This window comes from Dendrobates tinctorius, unplaced genomic scaffold (genome assembly GCF_039654945.1).
Source record: "Dendrobates tinctorius isolate UK_male_01 unplaced genomic scaffold, ASM3965494v1 ptg000117l, whole genome shotgun sequence".
In the NCBI taxonomy this organism is placed as follows: domain Eukaryota; kingdom Metazoa; phylum Chordata; class Amphibia; order Anura; family Dendrobatidae; genus Dendrobates; species Dendrobates tinctorius.
The window spans coordinates 9,507,803-9,522,500 of NW_027361785.1; the positions used below are offsets into that span (position 1 = coordinate 9,507,803).

General features: G+C 48.1%; 1 protein-coding gene across 1 annotated transcript in view; it reads left to right on the forward strand.

Annotated features, from left to right (window-relative positions):
- GAS6 (growth arrest specific 6) overlaps window positions 1–14,698 on the forward strand; it is a 147,768-nt gene that overhangs the window by 31,694 nt on the left and 101,376 nt on the right. Inside the window, 2 exon segments of the mRNA XM_073590521.1 lie at window positions 6,981–7,005; window positions 14,647–14,698. The exon segment at window positions 14,647–14,698 is cut by the window's right edge and continues 11 nt beyond it. Of these exon segments, the coding sequence (XP_073446622.1) occupies window positions 6,981–7,005; window positions 14,647–14,698 (77 nt within the window).

Genomic DNA, 14,698 nt, shown 5'->3' on the forward strand with positions numbered 1-14,698 from the left:
GTTCCCCAGACTAGTCAGCCGTCTTTAAATGTTATTATGTCTCTATGGGTGTGATAACCTCATTTGCACATGTGGCGTCATTGCCACAAATTCCAGCAATGTCACTGCATCTCTGAAGCCAAGTGTACACATTCTGGCTTCAGAGACACGCACTGTGTTAGGCGTCAGGTTTCTGCTTTTGCTCTGCAGGAATCCAGAGCCTCACATTCCACGGTCTCCTGCTGTCTGTCTACTGCAGAGAAGATTACTTTGCAGCAGACCGCTCCAGAGACTGTTCCTCTGTGCTCCTACTAGGCATGCTCATGAGACTATCTCCCATTGGAGATCGGGAGTCATGTGCCCAGGTCCTGCTCCCAGATCTCATTGGTCCATCTCGGAGATCTGGAAGGTCCCGCACAGCTATAAAAAGCGCGCATGACTGTTCGGCCATGCGCTAGTATAGACTATACTTGCTATGTGTGAATGGTGACGGATGTATGTTTCTGGTGACTGACTCATCATAAAACCCCTTCCCTCTGATATTACGCATGTGGATAGGGAATTAGTTTAGCAGTCAGCGCCAGTCAGTGGCAAGCCTTAAGCCACTGTGCACACCGCACCGCTACGCTAGCATCCGACATTGTGCATGCTTTCTGGCTTTGTCGGCGAGCGGCAGTGTCCTACAGCACGCTGCAGTTGCAGCCCTTCTTGGCGATCACAGAAGCGACGCAGCTCCTCTGTCTTGGGTCCTGCTCCTGTGACCAGATACCGTGTGTGCACTTAACTGAGGCCTGTGTCACTAACAGGTTCAGCATTTTGTATGTTTTTGTTGCGGCACCTCTGTGTGTGAACAGAGCCCGCTCTGCGCACTCCGGGTGAAGTTGAACCCGTGCGCATCATACTGCCATATTGCTCCTCTGTCATTACCTAGCAGCGGTGTAACACCTACTGCACGGTGGACCGAGAGCGGCTAACGCACTTTTATTATTTTAGTGCGTTCCGCCGTTCCTAACACACTGCACGTGTCCAGAGGTTCAAAATATGGCTTCCGGTCATGTGCAATGCGCGTTTCTGAAGCCGGGAATTGTACACCTGGCTTCAGAAATGCAGTGACGCTGCTGGAATGAGTGGCGATGATGCCACTCGTGCAAATTGTTGTCATGCCCCTGAAAGGAGGGTTGACTACTCTGGGGCACTAACGCCCCATTGACTAGTCAAAGCCCTCATTAGCATAGGGAAAGCGGAGGTTATAAATGCTTTTTTTTAAAGCCTTTATTTAACCAAATTATGCTATACAGTGATGGTTAGGGAGGGTGTTTAATCACAAATCGCTGAATGTTGATGGATTGGATAGCACGGGGGGGGGGGACCTGACAGGTTCCCTTTAAAGAAAAACAAACAGGTCTGTGAGACCCCAAGTCTCACTGGTTGGTAGGTGATCAAATGCTTATTGCAAATTAATTGTGTAAAAATGATACAATACAATGTGTGAGTTTCTGTTTTCATTTATTTATTTTGTTTTTAAGTTTGTGTTTCACAGTTGAAGTGTACCTACAATACAAATTACAGACCTCTCCATTCTTTGTTGGTGGAAAACTTGCAAGATGGCAGTGTATCAAATACTTATTTTCCCCACTGTAGGTGATAACTTGTTTTCATCGGACAATCCCTTTTTAGAACAATCTGAGCAACTAATCTTGGCAATACCCTAAAGAAAATGACTGAAAATGCTCTGATTTTCTGATAATATTTTATTTTAAATGAAAAAGATAAACCAAAAAAATTTCCGTATATACTCGTGTATAAGCCGAGTTTTTCAGCACATTTTTTTTGTGCTGAAAACACCCCCCACCCATGCTGGCTTTCTGGGACAATTGACTCCTGTATAAGCCGGGAGGGGGAGCGGCGGAGCAGCGGGACACAGGAGGCAGAAGTCGGTGGCTGTCATTGTGCCCACTGCTAAAGAGATATGAATATTCATTTCTCTTATAGCAGTGCACAGTGACAACTGCCGGCTTCCAGAAGACCTCCTACTCACCCACCAGTGTGCCCTTGTAGCATCTCGGTGGTCCCGGCGCCTTCGCAGCATCTCCATGGTTCCGGCTTCCAGCAGCTTTTCCGGCGGTGCGATCACATGGCGCCGCTCGTTAAGGTAATGAATATGCACGAGTCTCCACTCCCTTAGGCGTGGAGCGCGTATTCATTACCTTAATGAGCGGTGCCACATGATCGCGCCAGAAGTGCTGCTGGAAGCCAGCACCATCGAGATGCTGCGAAGGTGCCGGGACCACCGAGATGCTCTGCGAGGGTACGCTGGTGGGTGAGTAGGATAGGGGATAAGGAGCCATGCATAGCGGGACAGGGATCGGGGAGCCATGCATAGCAGGACAGGGACGGGGAGCCATGCATACCTGGACAGGGATGGGGGCACCATGCATACCAGGATAGCGATGCTGCATACCAGGACAGGGATGGGGGGAACCATGCATACTAAGATAGCAATGGGGCGCCATGCATACCAATACAGGGATGGGGGGCCATGCATACTAGGACAGGGATGAAGGGACAATGCATACCCGGCTTATACTGAAGTCAATAAGCTTACCCAGATTTCTGTGGCAAAATTAGGTGCCTCGGCTTATACTCGGCTCAGCTTATACTCGAGTATATCCGGGTAGATATTTTTCTGTAATCTTGCTACAGGTTTATAGAAGAATTTCTCTTTTAAATGTTTGTCTTACCTTTCAGAGGCAGATTTGTGCAAAATAGTTTTTCATTACCATTTCTCTAGTAAACACGTCTACTAACGAAACTAATTACTGAAAGGGGAAAGCTTATTGATTTTCTGCCTTTAACCAGAAATATTATGCAAGTTCTGTTCGTGCAGAACTAGAGCAGAGTTCAATGTCCTCCAGTAAGAGTGAAAGAGATGCTATGGATGTGGCCTCAGATGAAGGCTCTTAGTCTTTTCTCTTACTCAAGATTTCACAGTTACAATCCGGCTGTCACTTATCATACACCACCCACCTTTACACTAATCATCTCCAACAAATTGTGACTGAGATGGATTTTTTCACCATAAAAGCCCTTGTATGCATTGGGAATTATGCTGTTGTGTTTGTTGTGTTCACACTTTCAAACAAGTAGTAATACTAACTATAGTACATTAGGAAAACTAGTAGGATAGTTCAACAAAATATATTTCATATGAATGAAGGTGCAGAATGCTTAGTATGTTCTGTTTAAGGCTATGTTTCGATGATCTGGAAGCAGCAGCAGCTCTTTGAACATAGTGTATTTTCGCTGTGTCCAAAACGCTGCGATCTATTGAACTCCGCTAATTTACCGCATCCAATAGAATCTATTGATAAAACTGACATGCTACGGTCTTAAAAGACGCGCCACATGTCAATCTCCGCTCGTGATCCACAGGTGCACATAGTCGCATAGTGGACATGGGAAATCCCATCTACTATGCTGTAACATCTGGCCGCTACGGTTTTGACGCTGCTTAAATACGTGGGAAACGTACCCTAAGGCTATGTTCACATGTTGCGTTTTTGCTGTGCTCTTTATTTCAGTTTTAAGCTTTGTTTAAGCTGCTTATGCTTACAAATAAACAGGTTTTCCTTAGTTTTTGCTGTGTTTTCGTTCTAGTGCATAAAAATAATCTGATTCAATTTTATCAGGTTTTGGCTCCAAAAACGCATCAAAACCTGATACCTGCGTTTTTGCAGAGTTTTTGCACTACCCATTGCTTTCAATGTTTGAAAAACTGAAAAACCGCTGAAATAAGTGACATGCTGCATTTTGCAAAAACGCAGTTATTTGACAAAACGCTCAGGAAGAAAAACACAAGGTGTGTGCATGAGATTTCTGAAATCTCATAGACTTTGCTGGTACTGTGAAACACAGTTGAAAATTTGCATAAAAAAGCTGCAAAATGCAACGTGTGAACACAGCCTTATTGATTTTGTATTATTGATTTGCATAATATTTCCAGAGACACTATTGAACTGCAGTCTAAAACCGCACGTGTAGTGGCTTGGAAAGCTCTAGAGCCCATGCAGACTGAATAATTTTTTTTTATATATATACAGTGGGGCAAAAAAGTATTTAGTCAGTCAGCAATAGTGCAAGTTCCACCACTTAAAAAGATGAGAGGCGTCTGTAATTTACATCATATATAGACCTCAACTATGGGAGACAAACTGAGAAAAAAAAATCCAGAAAATCACATTGTCTGTTTTTTTTTCATTTTATTTGCATATTATGGTGGAAAATAAGTATTTGGTCAGAAACAAGCAATCAAGATTTCTGGCTCTCACAGACCTGTAACTTCTTCTTTAAGAGTCTCCTCTTTCCTCCACTCATTACCTGTAGTAATAGCACCTGTTTAAACTTGTTATCAGTATAAAAAGACACCTGTGCACACCCTCAAACAGTCTGACTCCAAACCCCACTATGGTGAAGACCAAAGAGCTGTCAAAGGACACCAGAAACAAAATTGTAGCCCTGCACCAGGCTGGGAAGACTGAATCTGCAATAGCCAACCAGCTTGGAGTGAAGAAATCAACTGTGGGAGCAATAATTAGAAAATGGAAGACATACAAGACCACTGATAATCTCCCTCGATCTGGTGCTCCACGCAAAATCCCACCCCGTGGGGTCAGAATGATCACAAGAACGGTGAGCAAAAATCCCAGAACCACGCGGGGGGACCTAGTGAATGAACTGCAGAGAGCTGGGACCAATGTAACAAGGCCTACCATAAGTAACACACTACGCCACCATGGACTCAGATCCTGCAGTGCCAGAGGTGTCCCACTGCTTAAGCCTGTACATGTCCGGGCCCGTCTGAAGTTTGCTAGAGAGCATTTGGATGATCCAGAGGAGTTTTGGGAGAATGTCCTATGGTCTGATGAAACCAAACTGGAACTGTTTGGTAGAAACACAACTTGTCGTGTTTGGAGGAAAAAGAATACTGAGTTGCATCCATCAAACACCATACCTACTGTAAAGCATGGTGGTGGAAACATCATGCTTTGGGGCTGTTTCTCTGCAAAGGGGCCAGGACGACTGATCCGGGTACATTAAAGAATGAATGGGGCCATGTATCGTGAGATTTTGAGTGCAAACCTCCTTCCATCAGCAAGGGCATTGAAGATGAAACGTGGCTGGGTCTTTCAACATGACAGTGATCCAAAGCACACCGCCAGGGTAACGAAGGAGTGGCTTCGTAAGAAGCATTTCAAGGTCCTGGAGTGGCCTAGCCAGTCTCCAGATCTCAACCCTATAGAAAACCTTTGGAGGGAGTTGAAAGTCCGTGTTGCCAAGCGAAAAGCCAAAAACATCACTGCTCTAGAGGAGATCTGCATGGAGGAATGGGCCAACATACCAACAACAGTGTGTGGCAACCTTGTGAAGACTTACAGAAAACGTTTGACCTCTGTCATTGCCAACAAAGGATATATCACAAAGTATTGAGATGAAATTTTGTTTCTGACCAAATACTTATTTTCCACCATAATATGCAAATAAAATGAAAAAAAAACAGACAATGTGATTTTCTGGATTTTTTTTTCTCAGTTTGTCTCCCATAGTTGAGGTCTACCTATGATGTAAATTACAGACGCCTCTCATCTTTTTAAGTGGTGGAACTTGCACTATTGCTGACTGACTAAATACTTTTTTGCCCCACTGTGTATATATATATATATAACAGCTCAACTACTGCCTCTTATGGGTGTGTGCACAGCAGTTTCTGCTGCGGTGTACAGTACCATTAGAATCAATGGAAAATTAAATCTGCAGTGCACACTTTTTCGCGCGGATTTGCTGCGGTTTCAAATCCGCAGCGTGTCAATTCTTTGTGCGGATTCCGCTGCGGTTTGGCACCTGCTCCATGGCGGGTGTCAAACCGCAGGGGAAACCCACAGGCTAAACCGCAGAAAATCTGCAGATAAACCGCAGGTCTTTTGACCTGCGGATTTAGACAAATCCGCTTGGAAAATTCCGCAGCAGAATCCTCAGTGTGTGCACACACCCTTAATGCTCCAAACACTATTTTATGACCTCTGAGAAATTGACACTCATAGTCCAGTTTTCAGTTTTCTCTGCTATCCAGCAGATTTCTGTAATATTCTTCAGGGTTGGTGAATTAGAGTGGAGATCTGTGCTGTCCGTGAGGATTGCTGCTGTGCTATCTTCTGCTTCCACTTCTTTTCATTTGCATCCTTTTGTAAAAAAAAAAAAAAAAAAGTGAGACAAAAGATAGCTTATAACTGCGTTTGGAGAACACAAGGCTTTTGCTATACAGACGTTGTTCACAGCCATGATTTAGGACAGATGCTTCACACAAGCCCTTTGTAATCTGTGACTATGAATTCTAGTGTAAACCAGTATGTACAGATTATAAACAGCTTTTCACCTTCATCCCCTAAAAGTTCAGTCATCACACATAAAATACAGATATAATTTAAAACAATGTTGGGAGTTATCCAATATTCTTTCATTGAATAATCAGACAAAATTCAAGATGCTGCAAAAGTAAAAAAAAAAAAAAATCACAAATGGAAATAAAGAATCAATTTGACCTAAATCAGCTATATTATTAAGCACACCGTTATATAATGTGGGCACATCACAATGCATAAGGGGAAAAGTGCTTTAAATATCTCATGTTTTATAGTTGATGCAGGTTATTTAATTTTATTGCGCTGTCATACATATTCTGTACATATTATTACGATTTGTTACAGCGAAGAATCCAACATTACCAGTTTGAGACTTCTAATGGGGGAAAAAAAATCAAACATGATGGTAGAATCTAACTAATGTGCAAGGTACTTGTCAAAATACTCATGAAAGTGCCCTGTTTCCATCAAGGGGGTGCAGTACTGAATTAATACGGTAAAACTTCTATGGACTTCTCTATGCTGTTTAATTTATTTTATTTCATACATGGTTAATTTAATTAATTCTCTTTTTACTTTTTACAGGAATATTTTTATCCCAGATATCTAGGTAAGTGTTAATGTGTCCTTAATTAGGTAATTATTGTTTTTATTCTCAGGCTGTGAAATAGGAAATAAATGCCGGAAATAGATTTGCATCTCATTATATTTCCCTGTGATTGGAAACTGCTTTTGATTATTTAAAAGAAACAGTATGCAAACAACATATCCTTGGGTGTTACGATTCTGTGGATGATTGTTTCGGTAGAGGTGTGGTGGGTTACTGTTGGCACTGAAAGGTACTATTATATTTTCATATTCATAAAGGAAACATAGTCTTAGAGTCATTGGCATAATTGAAATGCGTCAAAGAATACAATAAGACATTTGCATCTGACAAAAACGGAGTCTATCGACAACCATATCAATACCTGCAGCAAGAATTGTTCTGATGCCACAGAGCTGGTTCTGATAAAATTACCCATCAGATCCCTCCCAAGCGATTAAGCGGAATTGAAAGAGTATAAGGTTTAACATTAGGTTACGCAAGTGAAAGGGTACATTAAAAACAGGCAGTAAAATGTTTTAATCACAAAAAGAATCAGCTGTGATCCCATTCTGTAATGTCTGTATAGTCTCTTGCTTCCTCCCTGCCCAGGAGCTGTGGTATGATCAGACCATGTTCCTGTATGGTCAGACACAGCCATTACACAGTACACAGCAGGGGCACATTTATAAGATTATCTCAGTACAGGAACATTTTAAAAAATATATATATATATATATCTAAGGCTAGTTTCACACTAGCGTTTTGAGGCGTAGCAGACGCTCACCGTGAAGCTCCACCCCTGCCACTCCTCCTCCAGTCAGCTCTGCCTATGGACGCATGACGCCGCATGCGACCTGCGTACCCTATCTTTAGCATTGGGTATGCAGGCTGTTACACCATCCCTTTGTACTCACCCGGCCATCGCTCTCACGCCGCAGCCTCCTGCCGCCTGACATCCACGGAGGTCGCCTCCGGCAGGTGCGCGGTCAGCGGCGTCCCTGCATGCAATGCGCATGCGCCATAGGGTGCGTCCGCGCCTCCCTCCTGCTTCTTGTGCTCCGGCTATGCCCTGACCCGGAAGCACCTCCCTGACCAATGGCAGACCAGACAGGAGCATATCAGGCCGCTTCCCCCTGTGGGAGGTGCCTGATTGTTGTGTTTCCAAGCACACTGGCCTCGCTGCATCGTGTGCTCTCAGCTCCTGCAGTTCTGTTCTTGCCTGCTTTCCGCAGCAGCCTCTTGGTCCTGTCTCCAGTGTTCCTGTTCCATCCTACTCCAGTCCTGCCGTCCTACTCCAGTCCTGTCTCCAGTGTTCCTGTTCCATCCTGCTCCAGTCCTGTTGTCCTACTCCAATCCTGCCTCCAGTGTTCCTGTTCCATCCTACTCCAGTCCTGCCGTCCTACTCCAGTCCTGCCTCCAGTGTTCCTGTTCCATCCCGCTCCAGTCCTGCCATCCTACTCCAGTCCTGCCTCCAGTGTTCCTGTTCCATCCTACTCCAGTCCTGCCGTTCTACTCCAGTCCTGCCTCCAGTGTTCCTGTTCCGTCATCTATACTTCTGTCCCACAGTCCTACTCCGGTCCATCCTGAGCCGCCCCTCTCGGTACCGGCTACCGTGGTACTCGAACCCCTGGGCCTGCTCCTAACGGTCCCTGTATAGGGGTCGGTTCCACCTGGCAGCTCGCCCGGGGCCCCTCGGTGCCACGGTCCAGAGGGTCCACTCCTGGAGTTTCCGGCTCCAGACTACCCATGCTAACAGTACAATCAGGCCATGGATCCCGCCGGTACCACAGCTCCCACCCAGAAAGAGTTACTCTTCCTGCGGGAGAATCAGGGACGCATTATGTCCGTCATGAAGTGCATGGACATCCGTTTGTCGGCCCTGCTGGTGACCGATCCTGGAACTGCCATGTTACTGACCAGTCTTCAACAGGAGCTGGTCCAGCAAAAAGAAACCCAAGCCCATATTTTGTCTCACATGGCCTCCTTTGATAGCCGCCTGTCGGCCCTATGTTCTGCCGCCGCAGCTCTGACTCCTCCCCCTGCTCCTACAGCTCTCCCAACACCCCGCCTCGCCAAACCGCCTCGCTTCACTGGGGATCCTAAGCTCTGCAGGAGGTTCTTAAATCAGTGTAGTCTCCACTTTGAATGGTTGCCGCAGCAATATCCCTCTGACCGGGCCAAAGTAGCCTTCATTATGTCCCATCTGGAGGGAGAGGCCCTGTCCTGGTTGAATCCCCTCTGGGAACGTGGCGATCCCATTGTCTCGAGTCTTCCGGTTTTCTTGGATACTTTTCGCAGGGTCTTCGATGAGCCGGGTCGGTTAGCTGTCCTCACTGAATCACTCTTTAATCTACATCAGGGTTCTCTCACGGTCGGTCAGTACGCTATTCGCTTTCGCACTATCTCCTCCGAGCTTGGCTGGAATAACACGGCTTTGGTAGGGGCATTCTGGAGCGGTCTTTCAGTCAGAATAAAAGATGAACTCGCAGGTCAAGAGACCCCGAACTCCTTAGAGGACGTTATTTCGCTGGCTACCCGCATTGACCTACGCTTCCAGGAGCGCGCTCGGGAGTCAGCGAGAGAGAGGAGATCCACCAGGTCAGCCCCCTTTTTCATCCGTTCTGCCAGTCCTCGGTCAGTCGAGCCCGTACAGATTGACCATCTCAACTTGACCGAGTTGCGTCAGCAAGAGAGGCGGGCACAAGGTCTGTGCCTCTATTGCGGAGCTTCATCGCACTATATCCGCACCTGTCCTAAGAGACAGGGAAACTCCTCCGCCTAGGTCAGGTAAGAGAGGCCTCCCTAGGCGACGATAGTTCCTCTCAACCTCTTACTATTTCTGTGCTTCTGGTTTCAGGGGAGAGACGTGGGTCCGAGGTGGCCTACGTGGATTCGGGTTCGGCAGGTAATTTCATTCGGCCAGAAGAGGTGGACAAATACCAAATTCCCGTGGTGGCCCTATCTAACCCTCTCCAAATTGCCGCGGTGGATGGCAAACCGCTACAGGTGACCGTCACCTTGGTCACTGAGGAAGTGGAGTTGCAAGTTGGTGCCTTACATCGAGAGAAGATAGCCTTTTACGTTTTGCCTAAGCTCTCCCATGCCATTCTACTCGGTCACCCATGGTTAAGGTCTCATCAGCCTGTCCTCGATTGGTCTTCTGGGGAGATACTCCGCTGGGGGCACCCGTGCCAAGCTCGCTGTCTGATTCCTGTCCACCTGGTGGCCGCTCCTCGGCCGCTCCCAGACCTTCCGGGTCTTCCTCCAGCCTACAGTTCCTACGCCGATGTCTTTGATAAGAAGGAAGCGGAGGTCCTTCCTCCACACCGGCCTTTTGACTGCCCAATTGAACTTGTTCCTGGTTCAACTCCCCCAAGGGGCAGAATCTACCCCCTGTCTCCCGCTGAGACCACAGCTATGTCCGAATACATTTGAGAGAACCTCGCCAAAGGTTTTATACGGAAATCCTCATCACCCGCGGGAGCCGGGTTTTTCTTCGTCAAAAAGAAGGACGGAGCTCTACGGCCGTGCATTGACTATAAGGGTCTGAATGAAATTGCCATTAAGAACAGGTACCCTCTTCCACTCATTCCGGAGCTGTTTGATCGTCTTAGAGGAGCCCGGGTCTTCTCCAAGCTGGACCTCAGAGGAGCCTATAATCTGGTCCGCATCCGGGCTGGAGACGAGTGGAAGACGGCCTTCAACACTCGTGACGGCCATTACGAGTACCTGGTCATGCCCTTTGGCCTCTGCAATGCTCCTGCGGTGTTTCAAGAGTTCGTCAACGAAATCTTCCGGGACCTCTTGTACTCCTGTGTGGTCGTATACTTGGACGACATCCTCGTCTTCTCGCCGGATATCTTGTCCCACAGAAAGAGTGTCCGCTTGGTGTTACAGCGTCTTCGGGAGAACCGCTTGTATGTGAAGATTGAGAAATGTCACTTTGAACAGACCTCCCTGCCGTTTCTGGGATACATTATCTCCGACGCTGGACTAAGGATGGATCCCGAGAAGCTGTCTGCCATTCTCAAGTGGCCTCGCCCCGTTGGAATAAGGGCAATTCAGCGATTTCTCGGATTCGCCAATTATTACCGGCAATTCATCTCTCACTTTTCCGCCATCACAAGACCTATTTCTGCTCTCACCCGTAAAGGGGCTACTCCCAAGGATTGGCCTCCGGAGGCTGAAGAGGCCTTTCTGACCCTAAAATGGGCCTTCTCCACAGCTCCGGTTCTGCATCGCCCCGAGAGCAACCAACCTTTTGTACTCAAGGTGGACGCTTCCTCGACAGGTGCCAGGGCAGTATTGTCCCAGAGATCCGCCTCCGGTCGTCTGCACCCTTGTGGCTTTTTCTCGAAGGCCTTTTCTCCATCCGAGTGTAACTACTCGATCGGCGACCGGGAACTCCTGGCCATCAAGTTGGCTTTGGAGGAGTGGCGTCACCTCCTGGAAGGAGCTGTCCATCCCTTTGTCATCTTCTCGGATCACAAGAATCTGGCCTATCTCCAGTCTGCCCAGAGACTTAACCCTCGTCAGGCCAGATGGTCCTTGTTTTTCGCCCGATTTGACTTTGAGCTCCGTTTCCGTCCTGGCAACAAAAATACCAAAGCCGACGCTCTGTCCAGGGTCTTTCAGCCACACGAAACCACGGAGGAACCCTCGCATATCATTGACCCCACTAGGATCATCACAGTGGCTCCAATGAACTGGCTTGCTCCTCCTCCTGGCAAAACGCTTGTGCCTGAGAACCTCAAGCGAAAAGTCCTCCTATGGGGGCACTCCTCCAAACTGGCTGGCCATGCCGGGATCAAGAAGACCCTGGATCTTATCTCGCGTCACTATTGGTGGCCCACAATTCGCCAAAATATACTCGATTTTGTGGCCTCTTGTCCATCCTGTGCAAAAAACAAAGTGCCACGAAGACCTCCATCCGGCTGCCATTGCCCGTTCCTGCGGTCCCTTGGGAAAATATTGCCATGGATTTCATCACCGACCTGCCCTGTTCTTCTGGCTGCAGTCATCTTGGTGGTGGTGGATCGTTTTTCCAAGATGGCCCACTTCGTCCCTCTGCCCGGTCTCCCCTCGGCTCCGCAGCTGGCTAAAGTCTTTGTTCACCAAATCTTCAGACTCCATGGACTACCTCAACGCATTGTGTCGGACCGAGGGGTTCAGTTTACCTCCAAGTTCTGGTGATCGCTTTGTAAGCTCATGAACATTTCCCTTGACTTCTCCTCAGCCTACCATCCACAGTCCAACGGGCAGGTGGAGCGCACCAACCAGACGTTGACTGGGTACCTACGTCATTTCTCCAACGCCCACCAGAGCGATTGGGTTGACTTACTTCCCTGGGCAGAGTTCGCTTACAACAACCATGCCGGTGAGTCCTCGGCCAAGTCTCCGTTTTTCATTGTGTTCGGCAGACATCCTGGTGTTCCTCTTCCGATAACTCCTGCCTCCGAGGTACCCGCGGCCAACGCTTTGTCCTCCGAGTTTTCCAAGATCTGGGCCGAGACCAACACGTCACTCAAGAAATCCGCTGATCAGATGAAGAATTTTGCCGACAAGAAGAGATTGGATCCTCCACCCTATCGTGTTGGGGACAAGGTCTGGCTCTCATCCAAATTTATCCGGTTGAAACTGCCTTCTTACAAGTTGGGGCCGCGCTACATCGGTCCGTCTGAAATTCTTGGACGTATCAATGAAGTCGCCTACAAATTGAGGTTGCCTGCTTCGCTCCGGGTCCCGAACACCTTCCATGTCTCTCTCCTGAAACCTGTGGTGCTGAATCGCTTCCATTCCTTGCCTGATTCCGGTGCTCAGCCGGTGGGTGCTGATGATGTCTTTGAAGTGGAGGACATTATCGCCATGAAGAGGGTTAGAGGTAGGACATTTTTCCTTGTTGACTGGAAGGGCTTTGGTCCTGAGGAGAGATCCTGGGAGCCTTGGGAGAATATCAATGCTCCCCGTATCCTCAAAAGATTTCTTGCTAGTGTCCGGGGAGGGCGGCTTAGGGGAGGGGGTACTGTTACACCGTCCCTTTGTACTCACCTGGCCATCGCTCTCACGCTGCAGCCTCCTGCCGCCCGACATCCACGGAGGTCGCCTCCGGCAGGTGCGCGGTCGGCGGCGTCCCTGCATGCAATGCGCATGCGCCATAGGCTGCGGCCGCGCCTCCCTCCTGCTTCTTGTGCTCCGGCTATGCCCTGACCCGGAAGCACCTCCCTGACCAATGGCAGACCAGACAGGAGCATATCAGGCCGCTTCCCCCTGTGGGAGGTGCCTGATTGTTGTGTTTCCAAGCACACTGGCCTCGCTGCATCGTGTGCTCTCAGCTCCTGCAGTTCTGTTCTTGCCTGCTTTCCGCAGCAGCCTCTCGGTCCTGTCTCCAGTGTTCCTGTTCCATCCTACTCCAGTCCTGCCGTCCTACTCCAGTCCTGTCTCCAGTGTTCCTGTTCCATCCTGCTCCAGTCCTGTTGTCCTACTCCAATCCTGCCTCCAGTGTTCCTGTTCCATCCTGCTCCAGTCCTGTTGTCCTACTCCAGTCCTGGCTCCAGTGTTCCTGTTCCATCCCGCTCCAGTCCTGCCATCCTACTCCAGTCCTGCCTCCAGTGTTCCTGTTCCATCCTACTCCAGTCCTGCCGTCCTGCCTCCAGTGTTCCTGTTCCGTCATCTATACTTCTGTCCCACAGTCCTACTCCGGTCCATCCTGAGCCGCCCCTCTCGGTACCGGCTACCGTGGTACTCGAACCCCTGGGCCTGCTCCTAACGGTCCCTGTATAGGGGTCGGTTCCACCTGGCAGCTCGCCCGGGGCCCCTCGGTGCCACGGTCCAGAGGGTCCACTCCTGGAGTTTCCGGCTCCAGACTTCCCACGCTAACACAGGCCGTGCACAGGTATGCTTTTGCCGGCGCATGCGTCCTTTTGACAGTGCGCCGACCTGCACCAAACTCATCGTGTACCATTTTGGTGCGGCCAGTGCACCATCAAAAGGACGCATGCGCCGGCAAAAGCATACCTGCTCACGGCCTGTGTACCCAATGCTAAAGATAGGGTACGCAGGTCGCATGCAGCATCATGCGCCCATAGGCGGAGCTGACCGGAGGCGGCATGGCAGGGGGCGGAGTTTCATGACGAGCGTCCGCTGTGCCTCAAAGCGCTAGTGTGAAACTAGCCTAATTGTGGCGTTTACTTTTATTCAAAGATCTGTTATTTTAAAATGTACTTTTGTTCGTGGCAAAACCTCTTTAAGGTGCGCAGTCCGGGGGTGAGTCAGTGGGTTGCCTTGGCAGCTGGTTATCTGCTAAAGGCTCCCATGGTTGCCATTGGGATACTCTTGATGCTCTGTCTAAAAATATTGTATTGCTGTGTATAGAACAAGAGATCAGATGATAGGTTCGAATGCTTTAAAGAAGCTAAAAATAAAGTGTAAAAATTTGAATCTTACCAAATATATAAAAAACATGTTTGAAATTTGCCAAATCCGTAAAATTGTTATCTCTAAAAATATAAAGTTATTTAACCTGTATGCTAAATTGGATTGGTGTTAGACTCTATCAAATCTGACATTGACATCCCATACATGGCATCAGTATCTAAATTCTGGACATTGCCTTTAAATGGCGTTACAAAATTGACTTCATAATGTGAAACATCTCTCTTCTAGATTGCATTCAGAAGTATTCATTTCTAGACAGGAAAGATCCAGACCTCTCTAC